At 37.1% G+C, this 24,591-nt stretch overlaps 1 protein-coding gene across 19 annotated transcripts in view; it reads right to left on the bottom strand.

The window, feature by feature from the left end:
• Positions 1 to 24,591, bottom strand: part of PCDH15 (protocadherin related 15) — a 1,013,670-nt gene that overhangs the window by 187,822 nt on the left and 801,257 nt on the right. For all 19 annotated transcript variants that reach the window (XM_054522581.2, XM_063727642.1, XM_063727641.1 and 16 more), the window contains one exon: positions 8,583 to 8,699. In XM_054522581.2, the coding sequence (XP_054378556.2) occupies positions 8,583 to 8,699 (117 nt within the window). The remainder of the gene's footprint in view (positions 1 to 8,582; positions 8,700 to 24,591) is intronic.

The following is a 24,591-nucleotide window of genomic DNA, read 5'->3' as shown; positions in this document are numbered from 1 at the left end:
CATCATACACCAGACACAATTCATAAAAAGAAAAGAATATCTAAATATATACTAGTAAAAAATTTTAATATAAAAATGGAGATTTTTTTAAGCAGATAAAGCTATCTAAATATCTAAAAATGAAGAAAAATTAATTTGGCTTCATACTTTATAATTTATTAAATAATAAAAAATATAGTGAAACATCGTCTATATAGCTGTAAAGGGAAAAACTTTTGACCCAAGACTCTAGTAGTCTTTCAAGTTTTGTAAGTATAAGCAAAAAATAGTGTCATATAAGAACTTACAAAGTGTATATCCTCAATAAATTGAAGACATAAATAAACTAAGAGATGCAGCAAATGCAGAGCTTAAGAGTGGATGGGTCAGAATATAAAAGGAGTGTTGCATGTCATACATAGGTTTAAATATGGAAAATATAAATGGCTGTTTAAAAATGCCTAGGAAATATAATTAAGAAACCATAAATTATTTTTAAATAAAATGTATGTGACTAATTCTTCAAAGAAAATATAATGAAAATAAACTTCAGAGTTAAAAACAAAAAAGTGAGTCATAAATAAATGTCATGTCCCCAGATGACTCAGACACATGAAAATTAAAAGAGTAAGAAGGCAGCATCAGGAGACCAGAGGCCAATTTACCATGAAGGCCACCCATGGGTTCCTAATCAACAGAACTATGGTCCTTCATTTAAATTTCATTGTCTTTGCCCTGTCTGCAAAGTTTTTCACCATTCATTTCCTTCTCTCTCCATTGTAAACTTCTTTTCACCTGTACCACATTACTAGCAGGTTTCCCTTCCATCTTGTCAGTCTTTAATTTCTCTGGCTCTTTCCACTAATCAGTCCTTGACATATCCCCAAATTCTGAGAATCTATTTCCAGGTTTTTCTCTTATCTAATTATGTTTTCATTCTTGGAGAATGGATTTACTCTCAGAGTTTGAACCTCAATTCAGGTAACTCCTGTGTTCATATTTCTTTTTTAAGCTCTTAGTCTGATATTTTCTGCCTGATCCATCCCAGGCTCTTTAAATGCAACCACATCATCCCCACATCAGATCAAAGCAGCTGCGGCAACTCAATATCTATCATCTAGGGTCCTCCTCATGTAGTTGCTGATCTGTGTGAAGGCAACCTTAGCCTCACACTGCCATCTGACTCTAGCCTCCTCTCAGCGTTAGGTTTCATGTACTCCTTGGTTTGATAACTGGGCAACAGATAAGGTTTCTGCCAGCCCCATGGTACAGCTCCTTCAGCCTCCATCCTTCACACCTGAGGCCGAGGGGATGGGGGAGGGTGTGGGTGCCAATTTTTCTCATTCTATAGATAGTTGCACTCAGATGTTTTGAAATCATTTAAAATTTAATTTGTCCTAAAACTGACCTCATGTGTCAGGCTGTGACACAGTCTCTAGGCTACATTAGGTCTGTGTTTGATTGTAGGGCTACGGTCCAAACATAGCCACCATGCAAGAAAATGAACGAATTGCAAAGAGGACAAAGATAAGACCAGGAATTATGAGTGGCTTAACTTAGAGGGTGTTAAGGCCAAGAATCCAGGTCATGAGAAGCCAAGATACCCTTTCAGAGGGTCTGTTTCCATTTCCCCTGGCAAGACATTCAGAATAAAGAATATCATTTAAGCCATAAGGGAGGTCTGTGGGCCAGTCCCAGAGAAAGCCTATTATATTTCACTCAATTTTCTTGAAAACCTGTCCTGTTTAAAGTATATTGGGACCCAGTTCCTATGAGGTATATTCTTATTCCCCACTCCCAAAATATATAAATTATTGATACTGTTAAAAGAAAAACTTTAGACAAATTTAAGAGTTTAATTGAGAAAAGGGGAAAAAAATGATTTGCAAATCAGCCCCCAGAATCAAAGAAAATTCAGAGAGACTTTGGCACTGTCGCAAGGTCAAACATCTATGGGAAAAAAATGTGATGTGCAAAAACCAAAACTGAGACACAGAAACCGCTGGGTTGGTTACAGCTCAGCATCTGCCTTATTTAAACAAAGTTTAAACAGTTGGCCGCCTATGAGTGGTTAAAGTATACCTACTGGGATTGGCTGAGACTAAACTGTTGTTACAGGGAAACATACTACTGAAGTTAGGCTTTTAGTCTGTTTACCTGCTAAGTATGTGAGTGTGGAGATTTTTCAGGCTAGATTTTAGTTTTATTTAGTAACACATTATGGGATCTGAAGGACACTTTTTTAAAGGTTGAAACAAACAAATTTTACCCACATTTCCATTTATAACAAAAGAAAAATGCCCCTTTAGCTCTGGTAAGTACGACAATTTCTAAATTAAAAGAGCATTATTTATATCTGAATTGTTAATTCTAATATTAATTTCAAGTATTATTAATAATATAATCATTTTTCACTAAGCCTTCCCTTTTATACCCGTTTACACTTTCAAATCTAATTATATTCCATTGTCGTTTTAAAGATCAAGCCCCAACTGTTTCATGGTGTACCTTCTTTCTAATTAAGTATTTGAGACCAATGGGAGTCAGGCTGGGACTGTATCATGTCAATTTTCACAAGCTGACATTCACAGTAAAAGTAGTTCTTGATTATTTCCCTAACAGCTTTGATGTTAAGGGGAAAAAAGGCAACAACAGCACTGAGCTGTGTATATCCCCTCCTCATGCTCCTGGGTGAGAAATCATAGTTAGTAGCTGCTGATCTTAAAAATCAGAGTTTCTGCTACATTGTTAGCAATAATCTAAATCAATACAGACTAACAACACAAGCCAGTATGTGGTGAGTCATGAAAAATAGATCAGTAGTGATATCAATTGAAAGTGATACCAAAAAACTATATTATCTGGAAGGAAAAATACAATTTTATAACACTCTTGGTCCTAAATAGTTTTGACTGTGGCACACAAAGCAAGCAAGCAACAAATTACAGATGAAGATGACTGTTACTTTCTTTCTACTGTTAACACCCTCTGCTAATAGATTGTAACAGAATGACTATTTGGAGGGTTAAGCATTGGGAAATATCTATAATTACACAGCATTTTTGGTAACGTCATAACATTTTAATAAAACACAGATATACATTATAGAAAAGAAGAACTGGCCATCTTTTTACATTTTCTAGAGATCAACAAAAGTATTCTTGAATGACAGATAGGTGTTAAAACCCTTTTGCAAATAATCCCTCAGGTAGCTCTTCTAAGCTCTGAAAGGCTACAATAGCTCTCAAAATCTCAACAGAGGGAAATAAAATACTTCACAGTTGTAATGATTTTCTCTTTATATATATACTTTCTGAAAAAGTATAGTGAGAATACTAAGTATTTGGGAACTGATTTTAAAGTCCATAACTATTAAAAATTGCAAGAATTTTTATAAATCAGTATTAAAGCCTGAAAACAGAAGTCTTAAAAGTCTACATAATTCTCACAATGTTATATATATGTTATATATATCTGTTATATATAACATAATTCTCACTATGTTATATATATGTTATATATGTTATATATATGTTATATATATGTTATATATATAGTTGTATATATATAAAAGAAAGTTGGTCAAAATTGCTCATATTGAGAGGTGACAACATGCTGGCGGCCCTCGCTCGCTCTCAGCACCTCCTCGGACTCGGCGTCCGCTCTGGCCACACTTGAGGAGCTCTTCAGCCCGCCACTGCACTGTGGGAGCCCTTCTCTGGGCTGGCTGAGGCTGGAGATGGCTCCCCCTGCTTGCAGAGAGGTGTGGAGGGAGCGGCGCGGGCGGGAAACAGGGCTGCGCATGGCGCTTGTGGGCCAGCACGAGTTCCGGGTGGGTGTGGGCTTGGCGGGCCCCACACTCTGAGTGGCCGTCTGGTGCCACCAGCCCTGGGCATTGAGGGGTTTAGCACCCGGGCCAGCAGCTGCGGAGGGTGCACTGGGTCCCCCAGGACTGCCCGCCCGCCCACACTGCACTTGAATTCTCGCCGGGCCTCAGCCGCCTCCCCACGGGGCAGGGCTAGGGACCTGCAGCGCACCATGGCAGAACTCCCCCACCCCCCGTGGACTCCCACGTGGCCCAAGGCTCCCTGACAAGGTGCTGCCCCCAGCTTCATGGCACCAGGTCCCATCTGCTGCCCAAGGGCTGAGGAGTGTGGGTGCATGGCGCGGGACTGGCAGGCAGCTCTGCCTGCGGCCCTGGCGCGGGATCCACTAGTCGAAGCCAGCTGGGCTCCTGAGTCAGGTGGGGACTTGGAGAACTTTTGTGTCTAGCTGGAGGATTGTACATGCACCAATCAGCACTCTGTGTCTAGCCTGGGGTTCGTGGATGCACCAATCAGCACTCTGTATCTAGCTAATCTGGTAGGGACTTGGAGAACTTTTATGTCTAGCTAAAGGATTGTAAATGCACCAATCAGTGCTCTGTGTCTAGCTCATCTAATGAGGACTTGGAGAACTTTTGTGTCTAGCTAAAGGACTGTAAATGCACCAATCACTGCTCTGTGTCTAGCTAAAGGATTGTAAATGCACCAATCAGCACTCTGTCTAGCTCAAGGTTTGCAAACACACCAATCAGCACTCTGTGTCTAGCTAAAGGTTTGTAAATGCACCAATCAGTGCTCTGTCTCTAGTTAATCTAGTGGGGACTTGGAGGACTTTTACGTCTAGCTAGAGGATTGTAAATACACCAATCAGCACTCCGTGTCTAGCTCAGGGATTGTAAACGCACCAATCAGCACCCTGTCAAAACGGACCAATCAGCTCTCTGTAAAATGGATCAATCAGCTCTCCATAAAATGGACCAATCAGCTCTCTGTAAAATGGGACAATCAGCACGATGTGGGTGGGGTCAGATAAGGGAATAAAAGCAGGCTGCCCAAGCCAGCAGCCACTACCCGCTCGGGTCCCCTTCCACACTGTGGAAGCGTTGTTCTTTCACTCTGCAATAAATCTTGCTGCTGCTCACTCTTTGGGTTCATACTGCCTTTATGAGCTGTAACACTCACTGCGAAGGTCTGCAGCTTCACTCCTGAGGCCAGCAAGACCATGAACCCACCGGGAGGAATGAACGACTCCGGACAGGAGGAATGAACAACTCCAGACATGCTGCCTTAAGAGCTGTAACACTCACTGCAAAGGTCTGCAGCTTCACTCCTGAAGCCAGCAAGACCACGAACCCACTAGAAGGAAGAAACTGCAAACACATCCAAACATCAGAAGGAACAAACTCTGGACACACCATCTTTAAGAACTGTAACACTCACTGCGAGGGTCTGTGGCTTCATTCTTGAAGTCAGTGAGACCAAGAACCCACCAATTTTGGAGACAATATTAAACATGTTCTAATTACTACCCTACTTTAAACAAGAAGCTTATAAATTCCTAAAATATATAAAATATAAGGTATGGTACAAATAATGCTTCACTTCTTGGAGATGAAGTGAAGATGAAACATAAACCCTATTTATTTATCCCAATTATTCCATGTTCACATACTCAAAAAGGACACTATTCAGTCACAATTTAACCCTGTTCCCCAAAATCTCCTCATAAATACAGTTTCAAAAAGAACAAACCTATGCAAATAAACGTTACACCTGCAGTTTTGTTTTGTCAAATTTGGGAATGAAACATCTCTGGTGAAAAGAAATAAAAGGTTAGCCATTTTTAATTTCCAAAATGATCAGTCATTCACTATTCATGTCTCATGTGAACTACATAATGTCAACGCTGTCACGAAAGCAAGGTAGAAAAAAGAGATCCTCTCAGCTTTAATTCAGTAGGGGGAAAAGTTCCTGGAATATGTTTTTCCTCCCTCTGGAGCACTTCAGTTTTGCAAAACATGTATTTTATAATTCTTAATTTGTATTTAACAATAATGCTCTCTCTGGCTTTCAGAGTTTTTCCAGTTTCTCTGATATTTCAAAATGTTATGGTGTTGTCATTTTATAGTTTAAAATGAGTGGTTCTCACTTCATTCAAAAGAAACAGGATACCTTGAAAATGATGTGGCCAACCTCTAGAAATGAAAATTATTATTGATTAATAATAGTAATACCTAATATATGTGGGGGCAGAAGCCTGGTTGAGCATGTATATACATCAATCATTTAATTCTCATAGCCCTTAAATGGCCAAACTAAGTCTTAGAGATATTAAGAATTTTTTCTACGGTAATATAAAATTAAATTTCTGAAAGTCTGGCAGATTTTGTCAGTCCTGAAGAATACAGAATAACCATTTATTTATTCACCTATTCAATTATTCAACAAATGTTTCCTGGCAGACTAGTAAGTAGCAGGCTTAGAGTTAGACATGAGAATACAAACTGAAATAAGTTTTGATTCCTGTCCTCAAGGACCTTACATTCTAGTTTGGAAGAGACACTATTAAATAAACCTACAGTGTTAAGATAGATACTTACAGCCCCAGGTAGTGGCATAGGATCCCTGAAGAATATGAAATTGAAACTATTTTCTTCTAATTAATAAACATTTGTAACAGTAACAGAGTAGAAAACACTTGGCAAGCCTATCTGAATAATAATTATTCTGTCTTTATGGTACCAACATAAAATAAGGGTAAAAATCAAGCATAACATTTAAAAAAAAGTAATTATGTAATATAGTAATTTCAAAAACGTTCATGGAATTGAGCTTTTATTTAGGATTTGTGTAGGTGCAACCAAATTGCAACTATGCTCACTTAAGGGTCCCAGTTTGCAGCAGTGATTCAAAAGCTCAATTCTGATCATATCTATATCAAAAGATTGTTGGTGTTTCAAGGGGCAAAACTGAGTCTGATAAATATATACTCAATAACTGAAATAAATAGATTCAGTATTTCAATTGAATGACTGGCATCCACTTTCTATCTAATGAAAGGCCAACATCAATTATTAAACGCTAAAAGTTACTACTGGGAATGCAAAACTGAAAACCTCTTCCAAAGAAATATGAAATTTAAATCTGGCAATTTTATTTAAAAGAGCTTCAAAGTGTAAAAACAGAGCTTTCTCTTTAGATAAATACTTACGATAAGTAATTTATCTTCTTTATAGAGCAGACAACAGACCAAGACAACTTTTCACACCTTGGTGGATGTGCTCTGAATGCCAAGCCAGGCACTACAGTCATTACTACCAAAAGGGAAGTAAGAAATTTACTGTCTATATGAAGACTTTCTGGTCTGTCCCATGTAGGTGAAAAATAGCGCTACTTTTAGTCTCTCATCATTAACGCCGTTAAACTCTATATTAAATTCTGTGCTGATGAAAAATTTTTTAAAAATGTATGTTAGTATTGTGTTTGCTTACACTCATTTATTACAGAGTGTTACGGTTTCTATTTGCAATTCTGTCTTTTCTATAAAATTTTCAGTTTCTTGAGAGCAAAAACTGGTTACCACAATGACCAGTATATAGTTGGTGCTAAAAACACATATGTTGAATAAAATTGAATACATTTTCCTAATTTCAAAGTAATTGTACATGTTACAATGTACTTAAAAAACAGAAAAATTGCCAGTTTCACATTCACCATCTTTATTGATGGGTTCAAGTCTATGAAATTTTTGCCTATCATATATCCCAAAGCACAATAAAGCAGTTTCAAAGACATTTTAACACACTTAAGAAAAGGGGCTTCTGAATTAAAGCCCACCACTTTCATGTTAACATTAATATATTTTGATTCCTTATAGTCACAATAGAGTTTATAAGACTTGTCCAAATTGAAGCTGTAAAATGTTATGATGGCCATTCACTTTTAATTAAATACAAGCATTAAAATAAATACTATTTATATTAGCAATAGAAAACAGAACTTCTAAGTCACTTATAAGATTCAGGATTTTATTTTCTTACTCTTCTGAAATAGTTCATTTAACTTTTATTTGTATTTTTCTGAAATTTATCAGCCACCAACTTACAGTGTGAGCCCACTCAAAGAAAAATTTAAATCATCAGGATAATAATTAATATTTATAAAACAAGGTTTTATAGAAAGCTTTATATATATATATATATACTATTAATTTTATATGGTATTTTATCACTCTCGCTATAATAATATTTTATTTAAAACCCTGCCTGGAAAGATAATTTGGGATATCTCAAAAAAGTAAAGTTCTGTATGATAAAAGAATGTTAATTATTTTCTATAAACAATCTTAAGCTTTTTAATTTACCAAAATAAACACATTCAATATAAGTTTTATGTGATATGTTGATTTGGAGTTTGCTAACAAAATAGTCATATATGCATACAGTGGAAAATACATAAATTTAAAACATATCCAGATTAAGCGAAGCTTACAAATGGAGACAATTCATATATATTTATCATTGTTAGATAAATTAGTAATTAGTATATTGTGCATTCCAGAAAAACAAAAAGCATATTCTTTGTTGTCTAGGTTCAATAATAGTCATTTGAAATATGCTCTGTACCTGTGGATGAAATAAGCAAAAGAACATAAAATGTACGAATAAATAGGGTGAAATTCACAGAGACTACTTTTTCTGCCTTGTGATTCGGTCATTTCTGAGTGTTAAGGATTTTTCTCAGTACAGTTCAGAATATTAATTAATGCCTTCTACTTACAGGAAGGTCTGCATCTTCAGCATAAACTGTTGTGATAGGTGTACCCTTGACTGCATCTGGAGCCACCATCCCTTTGTATATTCGTTTACTAAAGACAGGAGGATAATCATTCATATCCTGTAAAACACAAGTAGGAGTTTAGTACTTCAGTTGAAACCAGGTTAGGGATACAGTTACTAGATTGACTCCCACTCTTCATATCACACAACTCATTTGCCACTGTCAGCCTTCCATTCTCTCAATTCCATTACTCTCACTTCAGACTGGCACCTCAGAGGAAACTGCCAGAGTTCTCGTACAATATTAATGTGTGGATATCAACTGAAGGCTATTCCACTGGAATAAAGTCTTTCACCCTCAAAAACAGGCCTTTTGGAGACTGAAGTGACCCTTGAATTTTTTTCTAACTTCTAATGGTAAGAGGTAAAATTTTAACATTTGAAAATAAGAACAAGTTTCTTTAAAAGCTACATTCTGTGAAGCAGGAGTAAAATTTTTTTTAAATGTTCTTTATATGTTTTTGTAGCAATGTAAATTGTTTTATACACTTAGCATAATACTATGACTAGAACATTTCAAATACAAACTGTGAAATATCCTTTGTTGCCATTTTACATGATAAAAGGAGATTTTCTCTGCAGTGCACTAAAATAATGACACAAGATTAGATATATTTATACACAGAAAACAATGTTAATTTACTGAATTTTTTTCAGAGCAATTTATATGTATCTTATTTTATTTTTCCAATTTGGCGCTATATATACATTGTTACTCATGCGTTGTCAAATTCATTAAATAAATAGTTATCAGGTATTTCCCACTTTCATCAGGTATTTAGCACTTCAGTGCGAGGCACTGAAGATAGTGTTGTGACTCAAGAAAAAGATGTCCCTGTCTTTGTGTCACTTAACTGCCATTAGGCTAGTAAAATTACTGATCTGCAGATAGGCTAGTACCTTTGACTAAATTAATCTCCTTGTCAGGGCCAAAATAATAAATCAAGTCCCCTGAAAGGAAGACCATTTTTTTCTGAATCATTTTGTGTTTTATAGATAATTGTATATAATTTTTTGTCAATAAATAATGCTTATTCAATGGCAGATTTATTTATTTATAATATTTTAATAATCCTTACCCTACAGTGTTTTGGGTAGTGTGGGTCAAACATATTTGAACGGAAACCTAAATTTGTTAATTATCTGTTCTTCTCTTCCAAGTCACCTTTTTCTCACTTGCTGGTAAAAACAAAATTTAAAAAATTCTACATATTCTTTGATATTTGCTTAGACACAACAATTTTCCTGTACAGTATTAAGCTGGAAACACATAAATTAACAGATCGCAACTTCTCTTTTTGCAAAGAAGTCAGAATAATTATTTCTTACTATCAAACAATCCTTCATTTCATACTCAACATAGAGTTGAGTTCTGAGTAGTCAATATGAATAAACCTGCATATTCTAATAGGAGAACTTGAACTGCACACAAAACTGAAAAATAAAAGATATCATTTCTTCTGTTTTGAAATATAGTATTCACAATCTCTTCTATGAAAAAGATTTTTACAATAAATTATGGACTTTAGAATCTGAACAAGTAAATGAACCTAGAAGCTTTGGTTCTCTATAATGAGGACTGTGAAGGGTATTGATCTTGAGGCTCCATGCAGGGGGTAAATATATAAAACATTAGCATTCACACTTTTTCGTGCTCTTTCCAACAGTGCCAATTAACTTAATAAGTGGATGTGGTAACTAAGGGTGTGGAAATCCTTTAGCACCCCTAAATTGTAACTTCTGAAGGTTAGAAAGGAAGGAGCCCAACACTGCAATTTTTCCATGCATGAGTTTCCAATGAGCTCATTATGTTCTTAAAAATTTTATTCTTTATTACTCTCAGGGGAAATTTAAAACCTTAATGTCACAAGGTACTTTTTGGAAAACTTGATTCTTCAGAAACAAAAAAAATGTATATACTTTTCCAATTATGTCAACACGGCTGTTCACAGTGTTGAATATGATGAACTTTTTATTTGCTTGGGAAGTATTCATTGGATTCACCTTCTAACTTGAATGTACGGTGGATTCACAAACTGATCAGATACACACCTAAGACAGTAAATGACTGAAGCCTATGAAAAGATTGGTTCTCTTCCCCCTTTATTTTCTATTGACAGGATGAAGAATAAATTAAGGTAGTTATTGTAGTAATATTTCTTTTTATGGCATGTTGTACATACTTTGGGGTTATAATCTTTCATTGTGGCTACAAATGCAGCTAGTTACATATAGTTTTTCCACAATGCATTATTTCAAGAGGAGAAATGTATTGAAATGCAATTCCAACAAGCATAATCAATAGTTCACTATATTTATGCTCAGGGACATCTGAACAAAAATGTGTATAAATCGGCTTCTGTGCAAATGTTCTCTTGTGCAGTAAATTGAGGACATGCTCAGCACTCCAAAACCATGCTCTTTTCTGTTGCCCATTATTCCACTAGAGGGTAGTATTAGCAAAAAGAAATATTTCCTCCTGTGTAGTTAAAAATTGTATCATTAAAACCCATAATATTTGTTTCTTTTGGTAAAAATTTTTATTGGTCTCAACAAAAAATAGTTTTAATGCTTCAAAAGAGTATTCTGAATGTTATGATTTACAACTTGAAAAACATTATGGTTCTTTTCTTAAGGAAAACTTTAAAAAATGGTTATACTCATAAAGCTTGCAATTTGTTCCCATGTATCAAGCAAATAAAATTATACCTGAAGGTGTAGGTAGCTAACAGGAGAAAACTATGTTTTATTTATTTATTTTCTACATTAGAGTCTGTAATAATCACAGAAACCATTTCTCCTTTGGCAGACTACCAAGAAGATGTAAGGAATCTTTTTAATGATCATGCTAGGAAGATAAGAACTTGCTGGTAAGTTTGTAAATTTAATGACAAGTTGAAGTTCTACACACACAAAAAAATAAAAATAAAGAGAAAAAGATGATAAAATTTTTGATATTCTGGAATCACAGGCAAAAACCTATAGAACAGTTTTTATTTAGAAGATAAGTAGAAAGTTCTAACTAGTTACAACTTGATCATCTTTTTAAAAACGATGTGTAGGCTGGGCATGGTGGCTCGCATCTGTAATTCCAACACTTTGGGAGGCTGAGGCGGGCGGATCACCCAAGGTCAGGAGTTCGAGACCAGCCTAGCCAACATGGAGAAACTCTGTCTCTACTAAAAATACAACAATAAGCCTGGCATGGTGGCAGGCACCTGTAATCCCAGCTACTCGGGAGGCTGAGGAAGGGAGAATTCCTTGAACCCAGGAGGTGGATGTTGCAGTGAGCTGAGATCGCGCCATTGCACTCCAGCCTGGGTGACAGAGTGATACTCTGTCTCAAAAAAGAAAAAAAAAAAGATATGTATATAGCAAATGCCAGTCCTTACCATACTAAAGCTAATGCAGGCTCTATGAGGAGACACAGACAGTATAAGCCAATGGGCGGAATGACTTCAGTTGTTTCTGTCTTACGGTCTAGGATCAGCATTATCCTTGTTGAGCTATATGGCTGCTCTATAATGCCTTGAGGTTTATGGAGCCGATACCTACTTTTACGTGGGTGTACGGTTGATTGTTTGCCTGTTACCAGTTCTGTTTTCCACTACTAGACACTTTCTATTTGCTGTCCAAGTTGCTGTTTCTCATATTTCTCATATTATTAGCATTCTGCTGGGTTTTTTTTCTCTCTTGATTTCTGTATTGTCTCCTTGTCTTTACTGACTTATTTCCCTTCTTTTATGCTTCTGCATATAAAGTCATAAAAGGCTACATCTGCAGCTAAAGAAAATATTTGATACTTTTACTGCCAGGCTAGGCATATTAACCACAAGCTGATTTAAGAGGCCATGGGCCATAAGTGAACATTGGTGGTAGCCTGGCAGTACTCCCCAAGGGTCTTTGATAGTGGCACAAGGTAAGGCTGCTCTGCTTGTGGAGAAGGACTGTTTCTCATAGGTTGAGTGCCTGCTCAGCCACAGTACACGAGAACACCAGGTAGAATTCTAAGGTTTTGACTTCCAGACGGTACCTTTGAACCTGTTCAGGGCCTGGGAGATTTTGCCACCCTGAAGGGAAAGACACAGGTCTGGCTGGCTTTGCCACCTGCTGATTACAGAGACCCATGGCCTTGAACAAACTTAAGTGGTAGCCAGGGTGGTTACAACAGGTCTTGGACAAGACCCAGTGCTGTGCTGGGTTTAGGTCTGACCCAGTGCAGTCCCAGTGGTGGGATCCACAGGGGTGCTTGTGTCACCCCATCCCCAGCTCCAGGTGGCTCCAAACAGAGACACTCTGTTTGGAAGACAGTAAGGGAAAAGAACAGGAGTTTCTGCCTGGTAATTAAGGGAATTCTTCTGGATCTTATCCAAGACCATTAAGGTAGTAAGAGTCTGCCAAGAACCACAGTGTTACTGGGCTTGTGCTGCCTCCTAAAGCAGATACAGCTTTAGCAACATCTACATCCTTTCAAATACCTGGAAAGCTTTCCAAATAACAAATATAAAGAAGTCCAGACTGTGAAGAATACAATAAATACCCAATGCTTAAATGCCCAGACACAGACAAACATCCACAAGCATCAAACATCCACAAGCATCAACATCCACAAGGAAAACATGAAGTCACCAAACGAACTAAACAAGCCACCGGAAACCAATCCTGGGGAAACAGAGAGAGTGACCTTTCAGACAGAGAATTCAAAATAGTTGTTTTGAGAAAACTCAAAAAATTCAAGATAACACAGAGAAGGAATTTAGAATTCTATCAGATACATTTAACAAAGAGATTGAAATAATTTAAAAAATCAAGAAGAAATTCTGGAGTTGAAAAATGCAACTGACACCCTGAAGAATGCATCAGTTTTTTAATAGCAGAATTGACCAAGCAGAAGAAAGAATTAGTGAGCTTGAAGACAGCCCATTTCAAAATACACAGTCAGAGGAGACAAGAGAAAAAAAGAACAAAAAACAATGAAACATGCCCACAAGATCTAGAAAATAGCCTCAAAAGGGCAAATGTAAGAGTTATTGGCATTAAAGAGGAGACAGAGAAAGAGATAAGGGTAGAAAGTTTATTAAAAGGAATAATAATGAAGAACTTCTCAAACCCAGAAACGGATATTAATATCCAAGTACAAAAGATTATAGAACTACCAGCAGATTTAACCCAAAGAACACTAGCTCAAGTCATTTAATCATCAAACTCCCAAAGGTCAAGGATAAATAAAGGATCCTAAAGGAGTAAGAGAAAAGAAACAAATAACATACAATGGAGCTCTAATACATCTGGCAGCAGACTTTCAGCAGAAACCTTACAGGCCAAGAGAAAGTGGCATGTATTACTTAAAGTGCTGAAGGAAAAAAAAATCCTAGAACAGTATATCTGGTTAAAATATCCTTCATACAGGAAGGAGAAATAAAGACTTTCCCAGACAAATAAAAGCTGAGGGATTTCATCAACACTAGACCTGTCCTATAAGAAATACTAAAGAAAGTTATTCAATAAAAAAGAAAGTTAATGAGTAATAAGAAATCATCTGAAGATACAAAACTCACTGGTAATAGTATGTACACTGGAAACACAGAATATTATAACACTGTAACTGTGGTGGTGTGTATAAAATATTCTTATGTTAAGTAGAAAGACTAAATTATGAGACAAAAATAATAACTACAATCACTTTTCAAGACATAGACAGTAAAATAAGGTGTAAATAGAAACAATAAAAACTTAAAAAGCAGGGAGATGAAGTATAGAGGTTTTATTAGTTATTTTTTCTTGTCTGTTTGTTTATGCAAACAGTGTTGTTATCAGCTTAAAATAAAGGGTTGTATGATAGTATTTGCAAGCTTGATGATAACCTCAAACCAAAAAACACACAACAGATACATAAAAAATAAAAAGTCAACAAAATCATATCACCAGAGTATACTACCTTCACTTAAAGGAAGACAAGAAGGAAAGAAAGAAGGAAGACAAACCAGAAGACAACCAGAAAGCAAATAACAAAATGGAAGCAATAGGTCCTTAGTTATAAAAAATAACATTGAATGTAAAGGGATTAAGCTCTCTAATCAAATGACATAGAGTGGAGAACGGATTAAAGAAAAAAAAAGACAAAATGATCTGTTGCCTACAAGAAACACACTTCACCTATAAAGACACACATAGACTGAAAATAAACACATGGAAAAATATATTCCATGCTAATGGAAACCAATAAACAGCAGGAATAGCTGAAATTATAGGAAACAAAATAGATTTCAAGACAAAAACTACACAGAGAGACAAAGAAGGTCACTATATAATGATAAATGTATCAATTTATCAGGAAGATATAACAATTGTAAATATATATACACCTATATGTATATATATACACATATGTATATATATGTGTATATATATTCGGTGTATATATATATACACACACACATATATATATTTTCAACATTGGAGTGCTCAAATATATAAACCGAATATTATTAAAGCTAAAGAGCCAGATACATCCCCAAACAAAAATAGCTGGAAACTTCAACATCCCACTTTCAGCACTGGACAGATCATCCAGAAAGAAAATCAACAAAGAAACATCAGACCTAATCTCCACTGTAGAACAAATGGATCTAATAGTTATTCATAGAATATTTCATCCAACACCTGCAGAATACACATTCTCCTCAGCACATAGATCATTCTCAAATATAGGCCATACCTTAGGTCACAAAACAAGTCTTAACACATTAAAAAATCTGAAATAATATCAAGTATCTTCTCTGACCACAACAGAATAAAACTAAAAATCAGTAACAACATAAATTTTGGAAATTATACTAACACATGGAAATTAAACAATATGTTACTGAATAACCAGGGGTCAATGAGGAAATTGATAAGAAAATTGAAAACTTTCTTGAACAAATGATAATGAAAATACAAAGTATCAAAACCAATAGTGAGGTGTGGAGTTGGCAGGACTTCCTGGGCCAGTTTGGGGACTTTCACAAAAGACCCCTGTGACTCAGGGTTTTGAGTTCTTAATTAATCGAGTGAAGGATTCAAAATTAACCACTCCAGGGGAGGACTGAAAAAAGAGCCACTCTCCATGGACAAAAAGAAAGAAAGGGGAGGGGGTAACATAGGGACATAAGTCCTAGCCACCAGAGCCAGCAATGGCAACCCTTCCAGGTCCCCTACCACTATGTGGAAGCTTTCCTTTCCCTTTGTTCAGTAAACTGCGCTGCTGCTCACTCTCCTGGTCTGTGGACTCTTTTTGAGCTGTAACACTCACTGCGAAGGTCCGCAGCTTCATTCTTCGAAGTTAGCAAGACCACGAATCCATCAGCAGGAAAAACTCCTGACTCAACAGGATATACTGAAATTTTTACTATGTGGGAAATTTATAGCTATAAGTGCCTACATCAAGAAAGGAAAAAACTTCAACTAAACAAAACAACCTAATGATGCATCTTTAAAAACTAGAAAAGCAAGAGCAGGCTGAAGCCAAAATTAGTAGAAGAAAAGAAATAATGAAGATCAGAGCAGAAATAAATGGATTTGAAATGAAGAAAACAATATAAAAGATCAATGAAACAAAAAGTTTGTTTTTTAAAAAAGTTATATAAAATTGACAAACCTTTAACCAGACTAAAAAAGAAGAGAGAAGACCCAGATAAATAAAATCAGATATGAAAAAGAAAACGTTACAACTAATACTGCAGAGATTCAAGGGATCATTAGTAGCTACTATGAACAAACATAGGTCAATAAATTGGAAAATCAAGAAGAAACAAATAAATTCCTAGACACATACAACCCATCAAGATTGAACTATGAAGAAATCCAAAACATTGAACAAACTAGTATCAAGTAACAAGATATAGCAAATAACAAGTATCAAGCTGTAATAAAAAGTCACCTAGCAAAGGAAAGGCCAGAACCTGATGGTTTTGCTACTGAATTCTACCAAATATTGAAAGAATTACTAATACCAGTCTTACTCAAACTATTCCAAAAAAAAAAAAAACAAACAGGAGGAGGGAATACTTTCAAACTCATTCTATAAAGACAATAATACTCTGATACCAAAGCTAGACAAAGTGACATCAAGAAAAGAAACTATAGGCAATCTCCTTGATAAATATTGATGCAAAATTCCTCAACAAATAATAACAAAGAAATTCAACATTGTATTTAAAAGATCATTCATTAATCATGACCAAATAAGTTTTATCTCAGGGACACTAGGATGGTTCAATATATTCAAATCAATCAATGCGATATATCATCAACAGAATGAAAGAGAAAAACCATATGATCATTTCAATTGATTCTGAAAAAGCATTTAATAAAATTCAATGCCCTTTCATGATAAAAACCCTCAAAAACTGGGTATAGATGGAACATACCTCAACATAATAAAAGTGATATATGACAAACCCATAGCTACTCCCACACTGAATGCGGAAAAACTGAAAGCCCTTCCTGTAAGATCTGGAACACAACCAGGATGCCCACTATCACCACTGTTATTCAATGTAGTACTGGAAGTCTTAGCAAGAACAATCAGAAAAGAAAACAAAATAATGATCATCTAAATTGGAAAGGAAGAAGTCAAATTATCCTTGTTTGCAGATGATACAATCTAACACTTGGAAAAACCTAAAGACTACACACACACACACACACACACACACACACACAAAGTATTAGAACTGATAAACAAATTCAGTAAAGTTGCAAGATACAAAATAAACATAGAAAAATCAGTAGCATTTCTATATGCCAACAGTGAACAATCCACAAAAGAAATCAATAAAGTAATCCCATTTAAAATAGCTACAGTTAAAATAGAATACCTAGGAATTAACCAAGGAAGTGAAAGTTCTCTGCAATGGAAACTATAAAACACGGATTCAAGAAAATGAAGAGAACACAAAAGAATGAAAAGATATCTCATGGTCATGGATTGCAAGAATCAATATTGTTAAAATGTCCATACTACTCAAAGCGTTCTACAGATTCAATGCAATCCCCACCAAATACCAATGACATTCTTCAAAGAAATAGAAAAAAAATTCTAAACTGTATATGGAAGCACAAAAGACCCAGATAGCCAAAGCTATATTAAACAAAAGGAAAAAAAAAACTGGAGGAATCACATTATCTTACTTTAAATAATATTACAGGGCTATAGTAAATAAAATAGGATGGTACTGGCATAAAAAAAAAACATACACATATATCCATGGAACAGAATTGAGAACCCAGAAATAAATTTATACAACTACAGCAAAGTCAATTTTGACAAAAGTGCCAGGAATGTAACCAGGGAAAGGACAGTCTCTTCAATAAATGATGCTAGGAAAACTGGATATCCACATGCAAAAGAAGAAATTAGGCCCCATCTCATGCCATATACAAAAATCAAATCAAACTTGATTAAAGATATGAATCTAAGACCTCAAACTATGAAACGACTGAAAGAAAACATGCGGAAACTCTCCAGGAGATAGAACTGGGCAAAGATTTCTTTAGTAATACCCCACAAGCACAGGCAACTAAAGAAAAATGAACAAATGGGATCACATCAACTTAAAAAGCTTCTGCACATCAAAGGAAAGAATCAACAAAGTAAAGAGACAAACCACAGGGTGAGAGCAAATATTTGCAAACTACCCATCTGACAAGGAATTAAACAGAATATATAAGTAGTTCAAACAACTTTATAAGAAAATATCTAGTAATCTGATTTTAAAATGGACAAAAGTTCTAAACAAAAATTTCTCAAAAGAAGACATACAAATGATAAACCAGTATATAAAAAGGTGCTCAACATCATTAATCATCAGAGAAATGCAAATCAAACTTACAATGAGATACCATCTTACACCAGTTAGAATGGCTTTTATCTGAAAGTCAGGCAATGACAAATGCTAATATGAATGTGGAGAAAAGGAACCCTCACACACTGATGGTGGGAATGCAAATTAGTACAACCACTATGGAGAACAGTATGGAAGTTTCTATAAAACTAAAAATAGAGCTATCATACAATCCAGAAATCCCACTACTAGATACATGGACAAAAGAAAGGTAATTAGTATATGAAAGAAATATCTGCACTCCCATGTTTATTGCAGCACTATTCACAATAGTCAAGATTTGGAAGCAACCTAAGTGTCCATCAACGGAATAATGGATAAAGAAAATGTGGTACAGGTACACAAGGGAATACTATTTAACCATAAAGAAGAATGAAATCCTATCATGTGCAACAACATAATCGATGAAGTTTAAAAGTATATGAGAGAGGCACTTTCTGGGGTCTCCCAGCAACCAGTGGGTGATATTTACGGAGCCATGGGAGAAATTCTTTACTACGTAGATATACTATTTTTAATCGTGGGCATGCACATTTTCTTTGTTTTCTCTGGTTTGGATCTTCATAGGAAATATGTTACATCTTAGTCCTAAAACTCTAGAATAGTAGAATAAAGACATTTTGTCCTGCTATCACCAAGTTCACTGACAAATATAATATAAAGAGCACACCAATAGGAATCTGAAAATGCGGAAGAGAAGAGAGGGAAACATTTGAAAGCCATTCTTCAAAACAACCCCAACAGAACAATTAGCAAGTTGTAAAAAACAATATTAAATCTGACCATACACCCACTAGCTGGTTCACAGAAATTATCATTTATTCAAATTCCTACCTCCAGACAATACCTCCTACCTCCATACAATAGGTCTGCTGTAGATGAAATGTCCAGAATTTCTGTTTTGTTTGAGTCTGGGACAACCTCCTGGTCTCTCAAGCATCAGCTTTTCTGATGAAATCAAAAGCAGGACCCTATCAATACTGTCATGATGGAGCATCGGTAGCACATAACTGCCTCTCAGGTGTCCACGGTTTCACAAATGCTGCCTTGGTACTGGGCACTGAGTTTTCATCTAGAAAAGCTATCCTTTTCCTTCCATTCTATGGGGTAGCAATATTTCTTTCTGGAGAAGGAAACTCCTCTGAAAGGTGGGAAATCTTAGCTTCATTTTCCAAGACCCATTGTGTTTAACAACAACCTCAGGCCTTGTTACAAGGTGAACCTGATGATATCTCATTTTTCATCCTTTCACCCCTCCCTGCCTACTCCCACACCTGCACACTAAGACAGGCAAACACAACCAAGGGTCAATCTAGTCTCCTTTCTTCACAGAAGCTTGTCTCCCTCTCTCCTACTCCCATGCAGCCATTCTACCCAAAATTAGAATGAGCAAAATGACTTGGGTCATCTGTTTATCTCAGACAAGTTCTTTATACTCCTTATAATGCTGCTTAGTATCATGTATCCATTTACATATTCAGCTTTTCAGATTCATATTCAGTTTTCAGTTTGCTGTACAACAGCCCTTTTCTTTCTGTGTATTTTCTGTATTATGTTACAACGCAGACTCTAAGACCAGATTTCTATTATAACTTAGTTTGTAAGGTTAGTTATCATTCTGAATCTTTTAAAATTGTTTAGAATTTTATTTTCATTTTCCAGAGATTTGCTTATATCATCTAATTTACTATCATCACAGATTCAGTTCTTCTAAATATTTAGTATATCTAGAAATATACAAGAAAAATATCTACAAGTAAAATACACAAGTAAATATCTCTAATTTACCATCATCACAGATTCAGTTCTTCTAAATATTTAGTATATCTAGAAATATAGAAGAAAAATATCTACAAGTAAAATACACAAGTAAATATCTAGTATTTACAAGGAAAAAGCCTTGTTGCATTGATGTTCTATGAAATCTTTCAAGAAAAAATGTATGTTATTTGTATGATCATCACAGGTTTTATTTTGGGTTCTTAAAACTTGACACTAAGAAAGCTGTGTGCAGATGTCTTGATAAACATTTTTATTTATACTGTGAAAATATTGTTTTTCCAAATAATACTTGAATTTTCCCATTCTTGCTCCAATTTTAAAACGGGTTTGATGGACTAGGCATTAAACATTTCATCTTTTATTTTTTCCTCTTATTTACAAAAGAAATTATGTTTCTGCTCATTTTGAAAGAAAAAACTTCAAGATGCTTTCCTGTGGTGACTTTTTGGGTCCAAGTATCTCCTAGCAAATACCATACAATTATGTTATCAACAAAACAGCTTTTCAGTACTGCAAGTAATTAGACCAAGTACAGACAATTTGAAAAGCCGGTAAAGACTACATTTGTAGAGAATTGAGAATTGTACTCCATTCTTCTCTTAAAAAAAGGATAATAATATTTTTATGGGCCTCGGTAGTATATACTAGAATTTTAAAGTTCTATTTGTGATAATCCCCACCCTGAGTTATCAGAAAAGAGGAAAGCAAGTGTCAGTCTACATTTGGGAGAATTTCCTACAAATTTTATTATGCTTAGATGAACTTGGAATAAAAAAATGGTATTACATATGTCTAGAGTTAAATGTTAAGTTTTGCTTTAAATGTATAATAAATAGGCAATGACTGCATGAGTCAGGATGCCTTGACCAAAGGAATGGTGTTATTTGTCTAAATAAGATAAAGTGATTGAGACAACACGAATTAGACCAACACTCTTCTCTATCTGAGGAATAAATTATCTTCCAGCTGCTGATGTAGAAGCATTAAGTAATACCCCCATATTGAAATAAAGGGGTGGTGAGGCAACATAAAGAACTTTTTTTAAGAGGGATGAGGCCCAGATACAGAATGGGGGTTATTTAGGGCATATCTTGCTTTTTGAGGTGATAATTTTGGACATAATTTAACTCCCCTAACATTTTCCATCAAAACAAGCCAAGAAGATATATCCAAATTGAATCCAGAGCTGCCAAGTCAGACTCTATGAGTGTTTACTATAACTGTCTATCATCAACCACACCCTCATCAGACAAAAGGCCATACCATTTGAGGATCTATTTTTCAATCTCGGAAGACTAGGGGGGATGTCATTAATAGCAAGTCTTTTTTTTTTCTCTTCTTTGTTCAAAATCATCAATAAATGAATTATTTTTCTATTTTTAATGTTTTAACTGTTCAATTCCACCAAGTCATATGAGTAGACAAGAGTAAACCAAGGCAAATTTTTCACCTGGTCCAGAAGATATTTTGCTATTTAGTCTATTTAGATCACTCTCACCTTAGTCTTTTTCATCTGCTTACATATTATGGCATCTTCATAACCACCAAAATTATATCTCCTAAATATTTTTGTAACAGACTTCTAAATGTTGTAACACAATAGTGTGACCAAATCATATTTCAAAATACAATACAATCAAAGCCCTCCCTTCAGGCTCTCCATAATTTTGTCTTGTCCCTTGATCCTTTTTCCAGACCACTAGAGCACTGATAATTATTGTCTCAGGAAAGACAGATACGAAAAGAAAAACCAAATTACCCCAGAAAAGATTTTGACAGTTTGAGTTCCTATTTCCAAAGAAAATTTAGTGCTGAATAAACTTTTAATTCCTTGAAATAGACACATTTCCTACCTCCTGAAATAAATATCTTAGGACAGAGAGACATAAGAATGGAATAATTAAGTATATAGACATGCGGACCCCTGAGAAATAAAGAACCCAGATCCTGATAAAACTCTCCCAACAGGTTTAGGGCGTCCGAGGATGGAAGGAGCTTATGATCTTATGATCACCATTCCAAGGTAGTTTAGAGGTGGAAATGGTATCCACAGAAGAAATGTCAGCAATTTGTGTGCTAGCAGATAATCCAGATCAAGTGTAAAAAAAAGACAGTGAAAGAGGTGGGGGGCCAAGAGAACTAACTAGAGGCAGCTGGTGTGTGTCAATCTCATGGAGAAAAGAAAGGCTGGTGAGTGGACACTAGCTCATCTGAAAAATCCAGGTGGAGACACACTGGAATTCATCAGGAAATAGCATAACATATAGAGAACAGAGAGCAAGACAAGACAACTGCCCACCCTGGGGGTGGCACAGAGCCAGGGAAGTCCTCCCACTGTGGAGAAACTGTGAGTAAGTGAGTCCCTGGGGACCCACACTTCTGCCGTGGACTTTTGCATCCCTGGGCTCAGGAGATCTCCCGCATGAGCTCCCCACCAGTGCCTCCAGGCTGACACGGAGAACCATGTGGAGTCTTGGCAGAGCCATACTCAGGCACACATGGAGTCCCAGGAGACTTGTATCCCCAGACACTCTGGCACCAGTGCCTATAGCTCCTGCAGCAGTGGAGGCCAGACTTGCATGCCCCCAGTTAAGGGGCCAAACTCCACGAGGCTGAGCAGTGAAACCCTGCAGGCCTCATCTCAGCTGCACCTTGCAGGATAAGGCCTACTGTCCATTCCAGCCCCACCTGAGTTCCTGGGTCGGGAGCAGCCCTGTACTTCTCTGGGATGGAGCTCCCAGAGGGAGAGGCTGGCTGCCATTTTTGCTGCTCTGCAACCCTCCCTCTTTTTGCTCTTAGGCTTGGGAGGGGCAGGGATTAGGGACTAACGCAGACCCCCAACACAGCACAGTTTCCTTACAGAAAAGTGGGTAGGCTGTTTTCCATGTGGGTCCACACCCTTGCTACTTCTCACTGGGCAGGGCTTCCCAACCTAGGACCTCAGCAACCCCCAACCTGGGCTCTTGGGCCAGTAGCAGCTCTGTACTTCCCTGGGACAGAGCTCCCAGAGGGCAAGGCAGATCACCATTTTTTGGTGCTCCACAGTCCTCATTCCTGTTGCCCTCAGGCTCAGGAGGGAATGTGGTGGTTGGAGACTGATGCAAACCCCCAGCACAGCACAGCAGCATTACAGAAAAGAAGCTACACTGCTTTCCATGCAGGCCTCTGCCTCTGCTACTCTTTACTGCCCAATGCCTCTGGACTTGGGCCCCTAGCACAACCACCTTGTCAACGCCTAACACTTCAGTCAGTGGTGAGAAAACCCCAGAGACAATCCACAACCTCTGTGACTGCAGCTCCCCTTGGGCTGGGGAGGAACAAAGGTCTTGGTCACTATGCAGGAACTCCAGCACACCACAGCCACAATATGGACAGAAGCCCAGTCTCTCTTTTCCATGAGCCCCCACCTCTCACTCTTTACCAGGCAGGGCCCATGCTCGGGACCACGGAACAGCTACCCCATCTCAGCTGAGCATTCCCACTGCTAGTGGCTTTGTGTTTCCTTAAGGAGGGGCTCCCACAGTCAACTAACAGTCACTCTGCCCCTGCCATGGCAGTAGTTCTGCCCCTGCTGCCCTTGGACTGGAGAAGAAAGAAAGAGGCCAAAGGTTTCACTCACTCTTCCAGGAGGACACAGTCATCACATAGAGAGAAGCCCAGACTCTCCTCCCTGTGAATCCTCAACCTCCCGCTCTTTACCTAGCTCAGGCCAGCAGTGCAGCCACCCCACTCCCTGGCTGGACATTCCCAGTAGCAGCAGTTTTGAGTTTCCCTCAGGTTGAGCACCCAGGAACAACCAAAAGCCCCTCTGCCACTGCTGCTGCAGTGATATTGCCCTTGCTGCCCTCAGACTGCGGAGGGAGCAAAGACCCTGAGTGCTTTAGCCACACCTCCAGACAGCTGCATCACCCACAAGCTTGGTCCTACAATGCAGCCATCACACCCCAGGCTGATTGTACTGATTAGTAGTGGCTCTGTATTTTTCTGGGGTGGAGCACCAAGAGACAAGTGAAAGGCCATCTGCCACAGCCACAGCCAAGGTCCCTTCCCTTGTTGTGTCTAAGCTGGGGAAAGAGCATAAAGCCTGAGCTTGCCCCAGAGCTATAGTGTGTAGCCTGGGAGTGCCAAACTGAGATATACAGCCAGCAGTCAAGTGCAAAAGGAGGCCACACTTTCAGAGCACTGAGAAGGGGCACAACAATCCTTAGGAAATAGAGGAGACTGACTAAGAGCCTACCTACTGGCCATTCCAGTTAAGTGCCATCTGCTGGATCACAGCCC

Source organism: Pongo abelii, chromosome 8 (genome assembly GCF_028885655.2).
Source record: "Pongo abelii isolate AG06213 chromosome 8, NHGRI_mPonAbe1-v2.0_pri, whole genome shotgun sequence".
In the NCBI taxonomy this organism is placed as follows: Eukaryota; Metazoa; Chordata; class Mammalia; order Primates; family Hominidae; genus Pongo; species Pongo abelii.
This window is presented reverse-complemented; position numbering and strand designations above follow the sequence as displayed.